At 41.5% G+C, this 15,783-nt stretch overlaps 1 protein-coding gene across 2 annotated transcripts in view; it reads right to left on the bottom strand.

The window, feature by feature from the left end:
- The window catches only part of LOC124797501 (inter-alpha-trypsin inhibitor heavy chain H4-like), a 134,588-nt gene that overhangs the window by 34,215 nt on the left and 84,590 nt on the right, over positions 1-15,783 (bottom strand). For both annotated transcript variants that reach the window (XM_047260791.1, XM_047260792.1), the window contains exon 14: positions 6,302-6,364. In XM_047260791.1, coding sequence (XP_047116747.1) covers positions 6,302-6,364 — 63 coding nt within the window. The remainder of the gene's footprint in view (positions 1-6,301; positions 6,365-15,783) is intronic.

Genomic DNA, 15,783 nt, shown 5'->3' with positions numbered 1-15,783 from the left:
CGCGATTACTAAATGATCCTGTAACGAAGCGCGTTGCTCTCCGTTGGATCTTCTCTATATATTCTAGCAACCCTATCTGGTACGGATCCCACACCGGTGAGCAAGCAGTGGGCGGACAAGTGTACTGCCACCTACTTCCTTTGTTTCCGGACTGCATTTCCTTAGGATTCTTCCAATGAATCTCAGTCTGGCATCTGCTTTACGGACGATTAATTTTATATGGTCATTCCATTTTAAATCACTCCTAATGCCTACTCCCAGATAATTTATGGAATTAACTGCCTCCAGTTGCTGACCTGCTATATTGTAGCTAAATGATAAACGATCTTTCTTTCTCTGTATTCACAGCACATTACACTTGTCTACATTGAGATTCAATTGCCATTCCCTGCATCATGCGTCAGTTCGTTGAAGATCCTCGTGCATTTCAGTACAATATTCCATTGTTACAACCTCTCGATATACTACAGCATCATCCGCAAAAATCCTCAGTGAACTTCCGATGTTATCCACAAGGTCATGTATTTATATTGTGAATAGCAACGGTACTACGACACTCTTACTTCGGAAGATTTCTCTCCATTGAGAATATCTCCATTGAGATATCGCCTGCCAGAAAGGCATTAAAATCCTGAACAGAACAGCAACAACTGTCCAAAGAAGATTTCAACTGCCACCAAGTGCAATAAGAAAATACGCTATTGTGGGCTACGGGTCGAGCGTTTGGCTCATACAGTCAGAAAGTTTAAGGACACCACAGACAAGTGTACTTCTGCGCCTGAAAGGAGCGTATAGAGCAACAGTGTCTGAGATGCTGCTAGTGATGAGGCTACGGCTAGAGCTAGCTGTAAGAAAGAGAAGTGCACAATATTAGCTCCAAGAGAGTGAATATGGGAAGGTAAAGAAGAGCCACATTGAATAAAGCAATAAATGCATGCTTTGATAGACAATGGTGAGAATGGGACAGAGCAGAAACATGGAGGAGACCTTACCAGTTACCTCATAACACATAAGAAAGTTCAAGAAGGTCACGCTTTCTTCCACCGAAGGGAGTTACACTGTGCCTGTCGAGACATGATCTGTATCCCAGTTGCTTACTGAAAATATCACAGCGCGCGACAACCATTTGTGCATGTGGGCAGTAACCAGCTCCCCGAACCGTGTTGTGTGGGAATACCCCACTAGACAAGATGTTCCACACTACGGTCTTCGGTAATACAACAGCCTATAACTTTTTTTTTCTTAGTCAACTGTCTCCTGACTAGTTAAATGTGGCCAGCCACGAATTCCACTCCTGTGCCAACCTCTTCGTTTCAGTGTAGCACTTGCAACCTACGTCCTCAATTATTTGCTGGATGTATTCGATTATATGTATATGAGTGGGGGTGGAGGATGAGGGCCAGAGGAATGACTTCACACAAAAATTATGAAATCATCATTGGAAGTTAACACAATCTTAAAAACAGGAAGTCTACATATCAGACTTTCGAAAAATGATGGACAGCATGCTTGTCGAAGCAGCCAAATATAGAATTTTAAAAAGTGAGTACATAGACTTATTTTAAGTCATCAGTCTTTTGATTGGTTTGATGTGGCCTGATACGAATGCCTATCCTGTGCCAACCTCTTCATCTCAAAGTGGCACTTGCAACCTACGTCCTCAATTGTTTGATGTATGTATTCCAGTCTCTGTCGTCCTCCACAGTTCTTACCCTACACAGCTCCCTCTTGTACAACAGAAGTTATTCCCTGATGTATTAACAGATGTCCTAACAACCTGTCCCTTCTTCTTGTCAGAGTTTTCCATATATTCCTTTTCTCACCGATTCTGGGGAGATCCTCCTCATTCCATACCTCATCAGTCCACTTAATTTTCAACATTCTCAAATGCTTCGATTCTCATCTGTTCCGGTTTTGCCACAGTCCATGTTTCTCTTCCAAACATACGTTCTCAGAAATTTCTTCCTCAAGTTAAGGCCTATGACTAACAGACTTCTCTTGCCCAGGAATACCCTTTTCGACTGTGCTAGACTGCTTTTTATGTCTCCCTGCTCATCATGAATTATTTTGCTATCTAGGCACCAGAATTCCTTTATTTCATATACTTTGTAATCATTAATCCTGATGTTAACTTTCCCGCTGTTCTCATTTCTCATTGCTACATACATTCAACATATCCTACAACTTAGCTTTCACTGAGGATAGCGATGTCATCAGCGAACCTTATCATCGATATCCTTTCATCTTGAGTTTTAATCCCACTCTTAAACCTTCCTTTAATTTCCTTCATCGCTTCTTCGATGTACGAGTATAGACTGAACGCTAGGGGCGAAAGGTGACGTCCTTGTTTTACTCCCGTTTTAATCTTCGTCTTCCACCCTTCTTGTTCCCTCTTGGTTCTTGTACCTGCTGTATACCATCCGTCTTTCCCTATAGCTTACCCTTATTTTCCTCACAACTTCGAACATCTTGCACCATTTTACTTTGTCGAACGCTTTTCCCTGATCGACAAATCCAATGAAGGTGTCTTGATTTTTCTTTAGTCTTGATTTCACCGTCAACCGCAACGTCAGAATTGCCTCTGTGATGCCCTTCTCTTTACTACAGCCAACCGATGTTCGCCTAACACATCCTCAATTTTCAATTTCCATTCTTCTGTATATCATTCCTGTCAGCAATTTAGATACATGAGATGTTAAGCTAATTGTGTGATAATTCTCTCACTTTTCGACTCTTGCAATCTTCGGAATAGTGCCGATGATGTTTCTCCGAAAGGCAGATTGTATAACGCTAGACTCATACATCCACATACCAAAGTGTACTTTTTCTAATTATTCTCTTTCATCGATCAAGTGAAGTATTTGTTCTCTTATCCATGGTTTCTTCTCAGTTACCTTCTTTATATCTATGTTTTTCTTTCCAACTTCTGTGACTGCCCTTTTTAGAGATGTCCATACCTCCTCAACGGAACTGCCTACTGAGCTCTTCATTATCGCAGTATCTATAGGCTCAGAATCTTCAAGTGTATCCCTTCATTCCTTAGCTCTTCCGTATCCGCCTTCTTTGTACACTGATTCTTCCTGACCAGTCTCTTAAACTCCAGCCTAGTCTTCATCATCTGATCTGTGATCTGAGTCTGTATCTGCTTCAGGGTGCGCCTTACAAACCAGTAACTTATTCCGGAGTCTCTGCCTGACTATGACGTGATCTAACTGAAATCTTCCCTTATCTCCCGGTCTCTTCCAAATGGACCTCCTCCGCTTGTTATTCTTGGACAAAGTATTCACTGTTACTAGCTAAAATTTATTGCAGAACTCATTTAGTCCTTGGCCTCTCTCATACCTAGTACGAAGCCCATATTCTCTTGTAACCCTTTTTTTTCCACTCCTTCCCTGACAGCCACATTCCAGTCCCTCATGACCATTAGATTTCCGTCTCCTTTTATGTGCTGAATTACCCGTTCAGTACCCTCATATGCATTCTCTATCTCTTCATTTTCGGCTTTGGTCGTCGGCATGCATACGGGATCCATAGTTGTCGGTGGTGGTTTGCTGTCTGAACTGATGACAACAACCCTATCGCTGAACTGTTTGCAGTAATTCACTCTCTGCCCTGCCTTCCGATTCATAACGAATCCTACTAAAACTCATCTGACCAGAAATCCTTGTCCTCTTTCCATTTCCCTTCACTGACCCCCCCCCCCCCCCCACTACATCTTGATTAAGCGTCTGCATTTCTGTTTTCAGATTATCTAGCTTTCCTACGATGCTCAAACTTTTGACATTCCACGCCTCGACTAGTAGAACGTTTTGCTCTCGTTGTTTATTCACTCTTTTTCTCATGGTCACCACATCCGAATGTGGAACTATTCCGGGAATCTTTTGCCAATGGAGAGATCATCATGACACTTCTTCAATTACAGCTCACATGTCCTGTGGATACACGTTATGTGTCTTTAATACAGTGGTTTCTGTTGCGTTCTGCATCATGCCATTGATCATTGCTGATTCTTCCACCTTTAGTGGCAGTTTCCACCTCAAGGTCAAGATAGTGCCCTGAAGCTCTGTCCGCTCCTCCTTTCTCTTTGACAAGGCCGTTGGCAGAACGACGGAGACTTTTTATACCGGAAGTTTTCGCCCTCCATTGACGATGATTTTTTATTCAGGTTTCGAAGGCAGGGTTGACTTGTTTGGGGGAGAAGACCAAACAACTAGGTCATCGGTCTCATCGGATTCGGGATGAAGTCAGCAGTGCCCTTTCAAAAGAACCAACCCGGCATTTGCCTGGAGCAATTAAGGAAATCACAGAAAACCTAAATCAGGATGGCCGAACGCGGGATTGAACAGTCGTCCTCCCGAATGCGAATCCAGTGTGCTAACCACTGCGCCACCTCGCTCCGTCCGAAGGCAGGTTTCGAAGACGGGACCGAGGTCGTTTTGATTACTAATCAAAGAATTTAACCTTTTTTATTTCATTTTTTTCGTCACTGCTCCTTGCATTTGTTCGGGGCGGACGTCCCATGATACCCGTTCAAGTTCGTCTTTGATCCATTCACTCAGTTTTTTATTATTATTTTTTTATTTTTTATTACAGTGGGCAGCTAACTCCTAGACTGCGGGTAGTTTCTAATGCAGTAAGCAATGAGGAAGTGTGGCGTAAGCTAAGCTCGCTGACTGCTAAAATATCGTCTTATGAACCGCATGCCAACATGGCTGAGAGACAAGGAAGAAGAAGCCATACTTCATGGCAACGGGGAGCTCTGTAGTAGAACAGCCACCTACAACAACCTTCCGGAGGCTGTGAGGAGATGAGCCTCGGACGGACCAGGAAGGATTTCCTGAGACGCTGACATCCACTTCCAATCTCCTCACCTTCAGCGGCACAGGGGCATGGCAGCTGGGAATCTTGAGTTGTGCCTCAAAGCACCACTGGATAGCTGTCTAGAATTATAAATTACAAAATTTGTGATCCAGTAATGAAACAGTGTGTAATGGACCAGAAGCATATGCATTTTTATTCCGGATGAACATATGTGTGTGCGCCAGATGGCCAAATGCTAGTATGTAAACTTTTTTCTGTTCTAAAAATGATTAATTTTTTAAATTTTTTACGTAGAAAATTTACGCAGATTTTTTCCCCTTAACCACCGTAATGCTTAGTTATACCAACCCCTTTTGAAATTATGCTAAAATTTTATGTGCTATATTCGTGTGGAACATTTGGTCTGTTCTAGTCTCTAGATGACAAACTGAAAGAAAATGGTAACACAGGTTCCTCATCTGGTCTGATTATATTAGTTATGATCAGATGATGGTTATCACAACCGAAACAAGTCACAACGAATACAAAGAAAAGTAATTTCCGCTTAGATGTCTCTTACTATTCTCGCATAAAGTATAAATCGCTGAAGTTCCAAAATGTTACCAATATTTCTTATTCCTTTTTTCTCATACTCCTTTCAGTACCCGCTGCCATCCCCTCATTGTTTATCCTTAACAGCCGCAATTGCTGATCATCACAAAGAAAATATATTTTCGTGATTGAAAAATTGAGATCAATAGTACCAGTGTTCGTTGTGGACGGAATTTTAAAAGAAAAGAACTTTTTGATTCCACGATTGTCTCCAAATAGCTGAATCATAAATCCAGTGGAAATGATTTGAAACATAACCAAAAACAGCATCTGCATGAAATATCAAGAGTCTTTCGTTAAAAACTTTTAAGGGTGGTGAGGAATTGCAATCACATCTGGGACCTTTCGGGAGTGTAACTGGCCCAAACTTTCTCTTCATGGACGATAAAACTAAACGAGTCTGCTCTTATCTGTTCTGGAGAATGAATTCTTGTTGTTATCCATTGCAAGGCCTGACCATCGAGCTCTTCGGAAGGATGAATGCAACGCAAAAAAGAAAAGGCAGCCCATCAACCGCCTTAATCAATGGAATCGGTTGCCAGCAGCGCTCTTGAATCACTTCACAAAGATGATGCCACGTTGATGCAAAGCTGTTTTGTCACTGTGCAGGAGTTTTTCAGGTTTTGCCATTTTTAAACGTGCTTACGTTGGCTTGACAGCTCTTACAGTTACAGTTTTTGGACATTATTGGATGCTAAATTGGTTGTAATAGATCTTTACCTCGCTCTCTAACGCTCTCATCCTCCTGTACAAAAAAATATGCTGTCTTCTTCAATTTGTTTAATATGTGGAGTCTAGTGAAGTACAGTTTCCCAAGTCACCTGATACCTGCTTTTTGTGGATTTACACTCAATTTAAGTTAATTAAAATAAACACATGCGCAACTTACTTTGAGGAATATGCCGATGATGCGAAGGTCCGGAATTATGTGAGACGCTCCTCAAAGAAGACACTGTAACACACACACAGCAAAAATTATATCAACTTTTAAGGTACAACTGCACATTTACTAAAATCTGAACATTGAATCAGGCAGTAGAATCATCATGCCTTTCCCACATGATGTAATTTCGGGAGGCAAGTGAAGAACCTAGCAGTACATTAAACACAGTGGTCAGTTTACAAACGTGATAGAACTGTAGTGTTTTAGTTAACCGTAGGGTTTTAGCTAAACGTCCCAGAACAAGTCATCAGTGATATTTTCAGTCTTCTTACTGGTTTGATGTGACCCGCCACGAAATGCTCCCCGGCGTCAAGTTCTTCGTCTCAGATTAGCTCTTACATCCGACGTCCTCAATTATTTGTTGGAAATACCACAATAAAAGTGTTCCCCTGTATATTTTACCCTCTACAGTTCCCTCTATTACCATGGAAGTTATTCCCTGATGTCTTCACAAATATCCTGTCATCCTCTCCTTCTTATTGCTTCTTCCTGTCGGTGTTTTCCGTGTGTTCCTTTTCTCGTCTATTCTGTTTGTACGTGACAGAGTAGCGCTTGTAAGTAGGCTGTTTAGGTTTTTATGTTGGTAACGCCACGTAGACCTCTATATGAAAATCACTGACTGTGCTGTGTGATGGCTGTGGTTGGTTTGCATTGTTGGAGTATATGCTATTGTAGTGTTGGGCAGTTGGCTGTTAACAGCGCGTAACGTTGCGCAGTTGGAGGTGAGCCGCCAGCAGTGGTGGCTGTGGTGAGAGAGATGGCGGAATTTTGAGAGCGGACGATCTGGACGTGTGTCCATCAGAAAGAGTAAATTTGTAATATTGGATATCATGGACTGATATATATATTATGACTTTTGAACACTATTAAGGTAAATACATTGTTTGATCTCTATTCAAATCTTTCATTTGTTAACTATGCCTATCAGTAGTTAGCGCCTTCAGTAGTTTGAATCTTTTATTTAGCTAGCAGTAGTGGCGCTCGCTGTATTGCAGTAGTTCGAGTAACGAAGATTTTTGTGAGGTAAGTGATTTGTGAAACGTATAGGTTAATGTTAGTCAGGGCCATTCTCTTGTAGGGATTATTGATAGTCAGATTGCGTTGCGCTAAAAATATTGGCTGTCAGTTTAGTGTTGATCAGAATAAGTAAAGATCGAAATGTCTGAGTACGTTCAGTTCTGCTCAGCTGTTTGAAAATCAAATAATGTAAGAGGTTTATCAGCACAGTAATTCATTAATTTTTCTAAGGGGACGTTTCACGCTGAAAGCTGCAACAAACCACTGAATACCATAACAACAATACATCTGTTATTCACGTTAACAGGTCTCATATTTTGTAATGCCTTCAGCATAACGTAACTATTATTAGGTGAATCTTCAACGACTATCAAATTCATACCGAATTTAAGTAAATCTGACCCTTCACAACTGACTGAGGACACTTATGGGCGGAAAATACCAAGTTTATGACATCATTATTAGCATACAAATAATTCTCTCTTTCATAATTCACTGTACATCCCCAACTTCAGAAATACACATCCATATTTTCCAATATAAACTACCGCCTTCCATCAGTTGGTACTTCGGGTTTTGCTTATTTCATCGAATACTGAGAAGAATTTCTTTTTTCTTTCAACATGGCAGTATACACTAACTACAAGCATTTAATTTTCATTATAACTTGCAGTAGCTTCCACACTGTACACTATGTGATCAAAAGTATACAGACACCTGGCTGAAAATGACTCACAAGTTCGTGGCACCCTCCATCAGTTATGCTGGAATTCAGAATCGTGTTGGCCCACAGTTACCCTTGATGAGAGCTTCCACGATTCCAGGCATACGTTCCATCAGGTGCTAGAAGGTTTCTTGGGGAATGGCAGCTCTTTCTTCACGTAGTGCTGCACTGAGGAGAGATATCGATGTCGGTCGGTGAGGCCTGGCACGAAGTAGGCGTTCCAAAACATCCCAAAGGTGTTCTATAGGATTCAGGTCAGGACACTGTGCAGGCCATTCCATTACAGGGATGTTATTGTCGTGTAATCACTCCGCCACAGGCCGTGCATTATGAACAGGTGCTCGATCGTGTTGAAAGATGCAATGGCCATCCCCGAATTAGTCTTCAACAGTGGAAAGCAAGAAGGTGCTTAAAACAACAATGTAGGCCTTTGCTGTGATAGTGGCACGAAAAACAACAAGTGGTGCAAGACCCCTCCACGAAAAACACGACCATACCATAACACTACCGCTTCCGAATTTTACTGTTGGCACTACACACGCTGGCAGATGACGTCCACCGGGCATTTGCCATACCCACACCCTGCCAAGAACAGGAGCACGTGAGTTTCTTCTTCCTTCTACACAGGCCACGCAGGAAGAAATTTTGCAACCAGCTACAAAGAACATATTGATGCCCTTCGACTCAAAAAATTAAGTAAGTCCCGTTTTGCATCACATGTTGCTCATCATGAACACTGTTGATGATATCAATAACAGTCTTTCTGTCCCCTGAGAAAGACTACAGATGAACCTGCTTGAACAATTAGAAATTTTCATCCACAAATTAAAATCACCACAAAAAATCCTGAATGAACAGACTGAGTCAACGCAAAACCTTTTCTTCCAGAATTTCCAGGGTTTCTTGGCACCAAAAACACCACAAAAATGATAATAATTCATCGTCTTGCATAAATCTTGTTCTTCTTGGTGTGCAACGACTATGGTACTCCGTAACTTACAAAACGTTTTTAATTATGTATTAAATATTCACCTCTAGCTATTTACCTTTTGTATGCAGTTAGCAACATTTACTGAAATGTAAAATCTATACTCGTAATATTAGTATCATAATAAAATGCAACTCTGGCCAAAGACTATTATGTATTAAAGTGCAGTATCTGTCATATCCATATTCTTTGTAAAAACATCCAATGTTTACATCCTGTGAGCCAATTTAAAACCAAGAGTACCTACATACTGTGTTTATTTGTGTACGAAGCTTAATAATGCACGTTATAAGAGCGATCTGATGTGAATACGACAAGGCAGTGCACTGTAAGCACCTAAAACATAAAAACTTTCTGATTCGTAAATGTTTCCTCACCGATTACTGAATTTCCGTCATTTCCGCCAGCAGCATCAGCACTGCATCTAGCTACACTTGGTCCACAAGATAATGTTTCTGTAACCCCTCCATCTGAAGATGAACCTGCAGTGGCTCGAAAACATGTTCATGGCTGAATAAATCGTAAAAAAAGCGACTGGTTGCCTATTTATTACCAGATAAACGCCAAAATAATATTAATTGTGGTCAGATGGTGGTTATCATAACTGAAACTGGTCACCACCGATGGAAAATCAAAATCGTTGAAGTTCCAACACGTTACCAAAATTTCTTAGTCCTTTTCTCTTACGTCCCAGTCTTACTTTCACTTCCCACCGCCATTCCCTGATCATCTACCTTGAACAGCCACGAGCGTTCATCCTCACAAAGAAAATACATTTTATTGGTTGAAAAATGAAGACAATAATACCTGTGTCCACTGTGCACAGATTTTTTCGAAAAACACTTTTTTGATTCGACGATTATCTACCTAATGCTGAAGAATGCATCCAATGGAATTGATTTGAAACATAACCCAACAAATTATACGCAATATATATTAACGGTCTTTCGTTGATAACTTCGAAGGGAATGAAACGAAACGCCATAAATTCACGTAAAAGACTGCACGAAAGCGTGTGCACAGGTTACAACATAGAAACACTGGTACCATGATGCGTTAAGTGGGCGGGAACTTGAAAATTTTTAATAAAAGTAGGACTTGAAAAAAGTGATGAGGAGAGTAAGCACGAGAGGGGCGTTGTCTGATCCAGCTGATCGGAAGACGTTGCATTTATTACAGAATTTACGACTGTACACGGTACTCAGTAAAAAGTAATACATGTCTTCCTACGGCTTTTAAGTAAGGTAGAAGGCGAAAGGGGGGCGGGGGCGGGGGGGGGGGGCGAGGAACCAGCTGGTTAAACCCGATTTCGGTATTTTAACTCTGAATAACCGATATTTTTCAGTTTTTGTTTCTTCTAGGTTATACCAGCTGGGTATTTTATTTTTTACTGATTACCGAGCAAAAAAAAAAACGAAATACTGATCAGTCATAGATGCAGTGGTAAAATATTTCGTTTTTTTTTAAACATAATTTTTATTAATAGAATTTCCATTTGTTTCAAATATTGCGTTGTCATATAAAATGGGCAAAGCGGTCAGTGCTATTTGACTAAGAATTCCGGCAGAAACGAGCAACCAACACATGACATAAGAAGAATGCTACAGCATTGCTGAGGCAGTAAAGTCCTTGTTGCCATGTTCCGTGACTTAATGTACGCGTGTATGTGCAGTGTGCGAGACTTGCCCCCGTAGTTTCTCGCACGTAACAGAATGAAAATAGAAAGTAGCTGATCTGCCTGTGTCTACATAACACGCCTTTATATCCTTGTAGTCGTTGAAAACGGACAAATTACACTACAGGCCAGTTTGGGTGCATATATACTGAGAAATCAGTACCCAGAACAACCACCTCTGGTCGTAATAGCGGCCTTGATACGCCTGGGCATTGAGTCAAACAGAGTTTGGATGGCGTGTACAGGTACAGTTGATCATGCAGCTTCAACACGATACCACAGTTCATCAAGAGTAGTGATTGGCGTATTGTGACGAGCCAGTTGCTCGGCAGCCATTGACCAGACGTTTTCAATTGGTGAGAGATCTGGAGAATGTGCTGGCCAGGGCAGCAGTCGACCACTTTCTGTACCCATAAAGGCCCGTACAGGATCTGCAACATGCGGTCGTGCATTATCCTGCTGAAATGTAGGGTTTCGCAGGGATCGAATGAAGGGTAGAGCCACGGGTCGTAACACATCTGAAATGTAGCGTCCACTGTTCAAAGTGCCGTCAATGCGAACAAGAGGTGACCGAGACGTGTAACCAATGGCACCACATACCATCACGCCGGGTTTTACGCCAGTTGGTGATGACGAATACACGCTTCCAATGTGCGTTCACCGCGATGACGCCAAACACGGATGCGACCATCATGACGCTGTAAACAGAACCTGGATTCATCCGAAAAAATGACGTTTTGCCATTCATGCACCCTGGTTCGTCGTTGAGTACACCATCGCAGGCGCTCCTGTCTGTGATGCAGCGTCAAGGGTAACCGCAGCCGTGGTCTCCGGGCTGATAATCCGTGCTACTGCAAACGTCGTCGAACTGTTCGTGCAGATGGTTGTTGTCTTGCAAACGTCCCCATCTGTTGACTCAGGGATCGAGACGTGGCTGCACGATCCGTTACAGCCATGCGGATAAGATGCCTGTCATCTCGACTGCTAGTGATACGAGGCCGTTGGGATCCAACACGGCGTTCCGTATTACTCTCCAGAACCCACCGATTCCATATTCTGCTAACAGTCATTGGATCTCGACCAACGCGAGCAGCAATGTCGCGATACATTAAACCGCAATCGCGGTAGGCTACAATCCGACCTTTATCAAAGCTGGAAACGTGATGGTACGCATTTCTCCTCCTTACACGAGGCATCACAACGTTTCACCAGGTAACACCGGTCAACTGCTGTTTGTGTATGAGAAATTGGTTGGAAACTTTCCTCATGTCAGCACATTGTAGGTGTCGCCACCGGCGCCAATCTTGTCTGAATGCTCTGAAAAGCTAATCATTTGCATATCACAGCATCTTCTTCCTTTCGGTTAAATTTCACGTCTGTAGCACCTCATCTTCGTGATGTAGCAATTTTAATGGCCAGTAGTGTAGTTACGAAAAATAGAGTTCTTCATCCTCATTCTTCACCCTTTAGCACCGACTATACGTATTGCCCAAACAGTCGTATGATCCCCGATGACGACATGATTTCCGAGCAGAGTTTCAAAAAATTTGACATCAATAGCGGAATAGTGATGACTCCTTGTAGCATTCAACCATGTACCACATTTCGAGAAAATCAGTGACCAGTGGACAGACAAAGTTTTATTTTATTCGGCTATTTAACTTAATATTTTGAATCTATTTGTTTTGAAACTGAGTGAGTCTTTTTGTTTTTTTTTACAATGTTTGATCGATTTCTGCGTTTACACAGGAATTAATGTGAACAAAAAACTGGAAATAGTTTATTTCAGAAACTGGTTATTTTGAGCGGTTTTAACTGCAAGGTTAAAAAGACATGGAAAAAATTATATAACTGAAAACCGGTTGTTTCAGTGGTAACCGCCTACCGTGTTTGAAGCGTATGGTGCCTGCATTTTTGTTTACTCAGTGTAATAATGTATTGATACGGGTTATGCCTGCAGTCCCCACTCTCGCATTAGTCCAAAAACAATAGTAGCAGCGTCCCCACGGCTGAACAGTGCAGTCATATCACACAAATAGCATGGCGATTAAACAATACAGGATCTGTGGGTATTGTAAGGGGTGAAAGCACGAGTTTTTCGGGAGCGGGTATCTGAGGAATTGGTAATATGTAATAATCAGAACTAAAGTAATATATCCACAAACGCTATAATGATTTTATTTCACAAACAATGGCGAAATGGCACTTACAAAAGAGGGGGAAGAGGCTTCTTACACCATTCATGCAGTACTTCATCAATTTTTATATCTAGCTTTTTGTGAATATACATAACCAGTCCGTTTAATCATTTAACTCCCGCTGTGCTGCCTAAGTAAGTCTTCAAATACCACAATGATGAGAACGAACGTTCAGGTGTTGCTGTAGCTATTGGCGTTCTGCAGATACGTTTCAGGGTCTTATGGGCCTAGGGAAAAATAATTTCATTTTACCTATTTAAAGATATAATAAAGTAAAATAAGTGAATATCTCCTTGGTTAAGGGAATTTCTTCTCTAAATCTTTGTTTCACTGAAGGAAGTCTCTGGTGATGCATCAACATCAGTAGGCCACTGATTTACTAGAGCATCAACAGCAGTTCGTAAGCTTTTCCGATAACAATGTTTCTAAGTTTTTTTGGATCCCCTTCCGGTTTAAAAACTTGTCTTTGAGCTGGCTAATCAAGTAGTCTATGCAAAGATGAGAAACTGATAGCCTAAAGTACTCTTAAAGGCTCTCTATCTCGAATCTACAACTCTGTGTTGTCTCCCCGTGGTTCTTGGAATTTCCTGCTAATTCCAGTAAATTGAGACACAATTTATGCTTCCTTAGACACTGGATGGAAATTTGCTCGAAAAAATGTTCACTTCTTTTTCTAGATTCCCACACATATCGATCAGTTATCAATCTGAATGCGCGCGTGCGCTTCTGTCTGTGTGTGTGTGTGTGTGTGTGTGTGTGTGTGTGTGTCTGTTTTATTTTAGTCCGCCGGCCGGTGTGGCCGTGCGGTTCTAGGCGCTTCAGTCTGGAACCGCATGGCCGCTACGGTCGCAGGTTCGAATCCTGCCTTGGGTATTGATGTTTGTGATGTTCTTAGGTTAGTTAGGTTTAAGTAGTTCTAAGTTCTATGGGACTGATGACCACAGATGTTAAGTCCCATAGTGCTCAGAGCCGTTTGAACCACTTATTTTTGTCCTTGGCGATCTTTTAGAGTGTTGAATCGTCTTTTGTTACATAGTATTGTTTGGTCATTGATAAATTTTTTTGCTCTATGCACTAGCTTTTTGGATGGCGTAATTTTCTTCTGTTGTTAAAAAATGGTACAAATGATTAATGTGTTTTACATTTTGGAGGTCTGTTTCTCTGCCACTGGGGTGAGGTTGTTTTTAATGATGTGATCTGCAAATGTGGAATGTGCGCTGCCACTTTCCATTGCTCTTAGAAGTTCTGAGTGAGTAATCGTGAAATTTCTGCATGCTTGTCCGATGTACACTGAATCACAGTGTTCCCAGATAAGCTCTCTTACGCCTGCATTTTTTGGGCTGTTGGATATTTTTAATCTTTTCTGCGGAGTGTTTGTTTGATATGCCACATGTAAATCTTGTTTCCTCACGGTGTTTCTTATTCTGTGTGTTATTTTGTTGACAAACGTCAGGGTGTGCCATGTTTCTTGGTTTCTGTGGTTTCTTCGTCTCGTGTGCCGTGTTTGTTCTCTGTTGCATGGTTACTGTTGGTGTGATGTGTCGTGACACTGTTGTGTTTGTTCAGTGTCAGTTGTGTTTTTATTTTATGGTTTGGCGTGTCAGCAGTGTTTAAACATTTTCAGTGGCAATCTGACTCATTATGTTTAGTTCTTGTGTGTAGCTGTCTGTATCCACTGGAATTCGGTTCAGTCTGAGTAGGAGGTATCTGAGGCTGACCTGCTTGTGGGTTGTCAGGTAGATTGCCCTGTTGTGAATATCTGTACTGGTTGATTTAGGTTTCCTGTATACTGAGAAGTGGCGTTTTTGGTTTTTGCTTTCTGTTACTATGTCTAGGAAATTTAGTTTGTCTTTTTCAGTTTCAAGTGTGAACTGAATTTTTGGATGAGACGTATTGATGTCTGTGTGTAACTGCAGTATCTGGTCACATGTTCCTTCTGTCAAGAAAATTATCTCGTCAACATAGTGGTACAAATGTATTATTTTGTACCATTTTGGATTCATAATTCGTTCAAAGATTTTGTTTTCGAAGTACCAATATGCAGTGCAGTTATTCTCAACAGAGAAAACCACCTAACAGCTCACAAGCAGGCCAGCCAGAGATACCTCCTACACGGACTGAACGGAATTCCAACTGGCAATGATGGCTACACGCAAGAACTAAACACAGTCGGATAGACTCCCACACAAAATGGTTAAAAGTAAATATTGCTGACGGACTAAACCATAAAATAAAAACACAGGTGACACCAAACAAACACAGCAGTGTCACGACACAACACACCAGAAACAACCACACAATAGACAACACACAAGGCACAATAGGTATAGAAACCTCAAACAACAAGAAAATGTGGCACACCCTAACATTTGACAGCAAAATAACACGCTGAATAGGAAACACTGTGATAAAACAAGGTATACTTGTGGCGCATGTACTACACAATGGTCAGTGGATAGTACCAGCACAGTACAGAGATGAGGTACTGCAACCACATGGAGGCCTCTCGGGAGTAAAATCGCCCCTGACTTCCTCTATATGGACGATAATTTTCAACTATTCTGCATTGATCTGTTCTGATGGATGAATTCCTCGTATACTCTCCACCTCAAGGACTGACCAGCGAGCTCTTGGTGGTGAATGGGGGAAAGAGGAAAAGGAAATGGCATCCTGTCTGTTCTCCTAAGCAATGGAACTGACTGCCAATAGGGCTTTCGAATCACTTCACAAAGATTATGCCATGTTGATGCAGAGATTTATTGTCGCGGTGCAACAGTTTTTCTAGTTTTGACATTTTTAAATGCGCTTGCATGGGCTTGAGAACTT

This window comes from Schistocerca piceifrons, chromosome 1 (genome assembly GCF_021461385.2).
Source record: "Schistocerca piceifrons isolate TAMUIC-IGC-003096 chromosome 1, iqSchPice1.1, whole genome shotgun sequence".
Lineage (NCBI taxonomy): Eukaryota > Metazoa > Arthropoda > Insecta > Orthoptera > Acrididae > Schistocerca > Schistocerca piceifrons.
The sequence above is the reverse complement of the archived record's forward strand: the minus strand, read 5'-3'. Positions and strand labels throughout refer to the sequence as shown.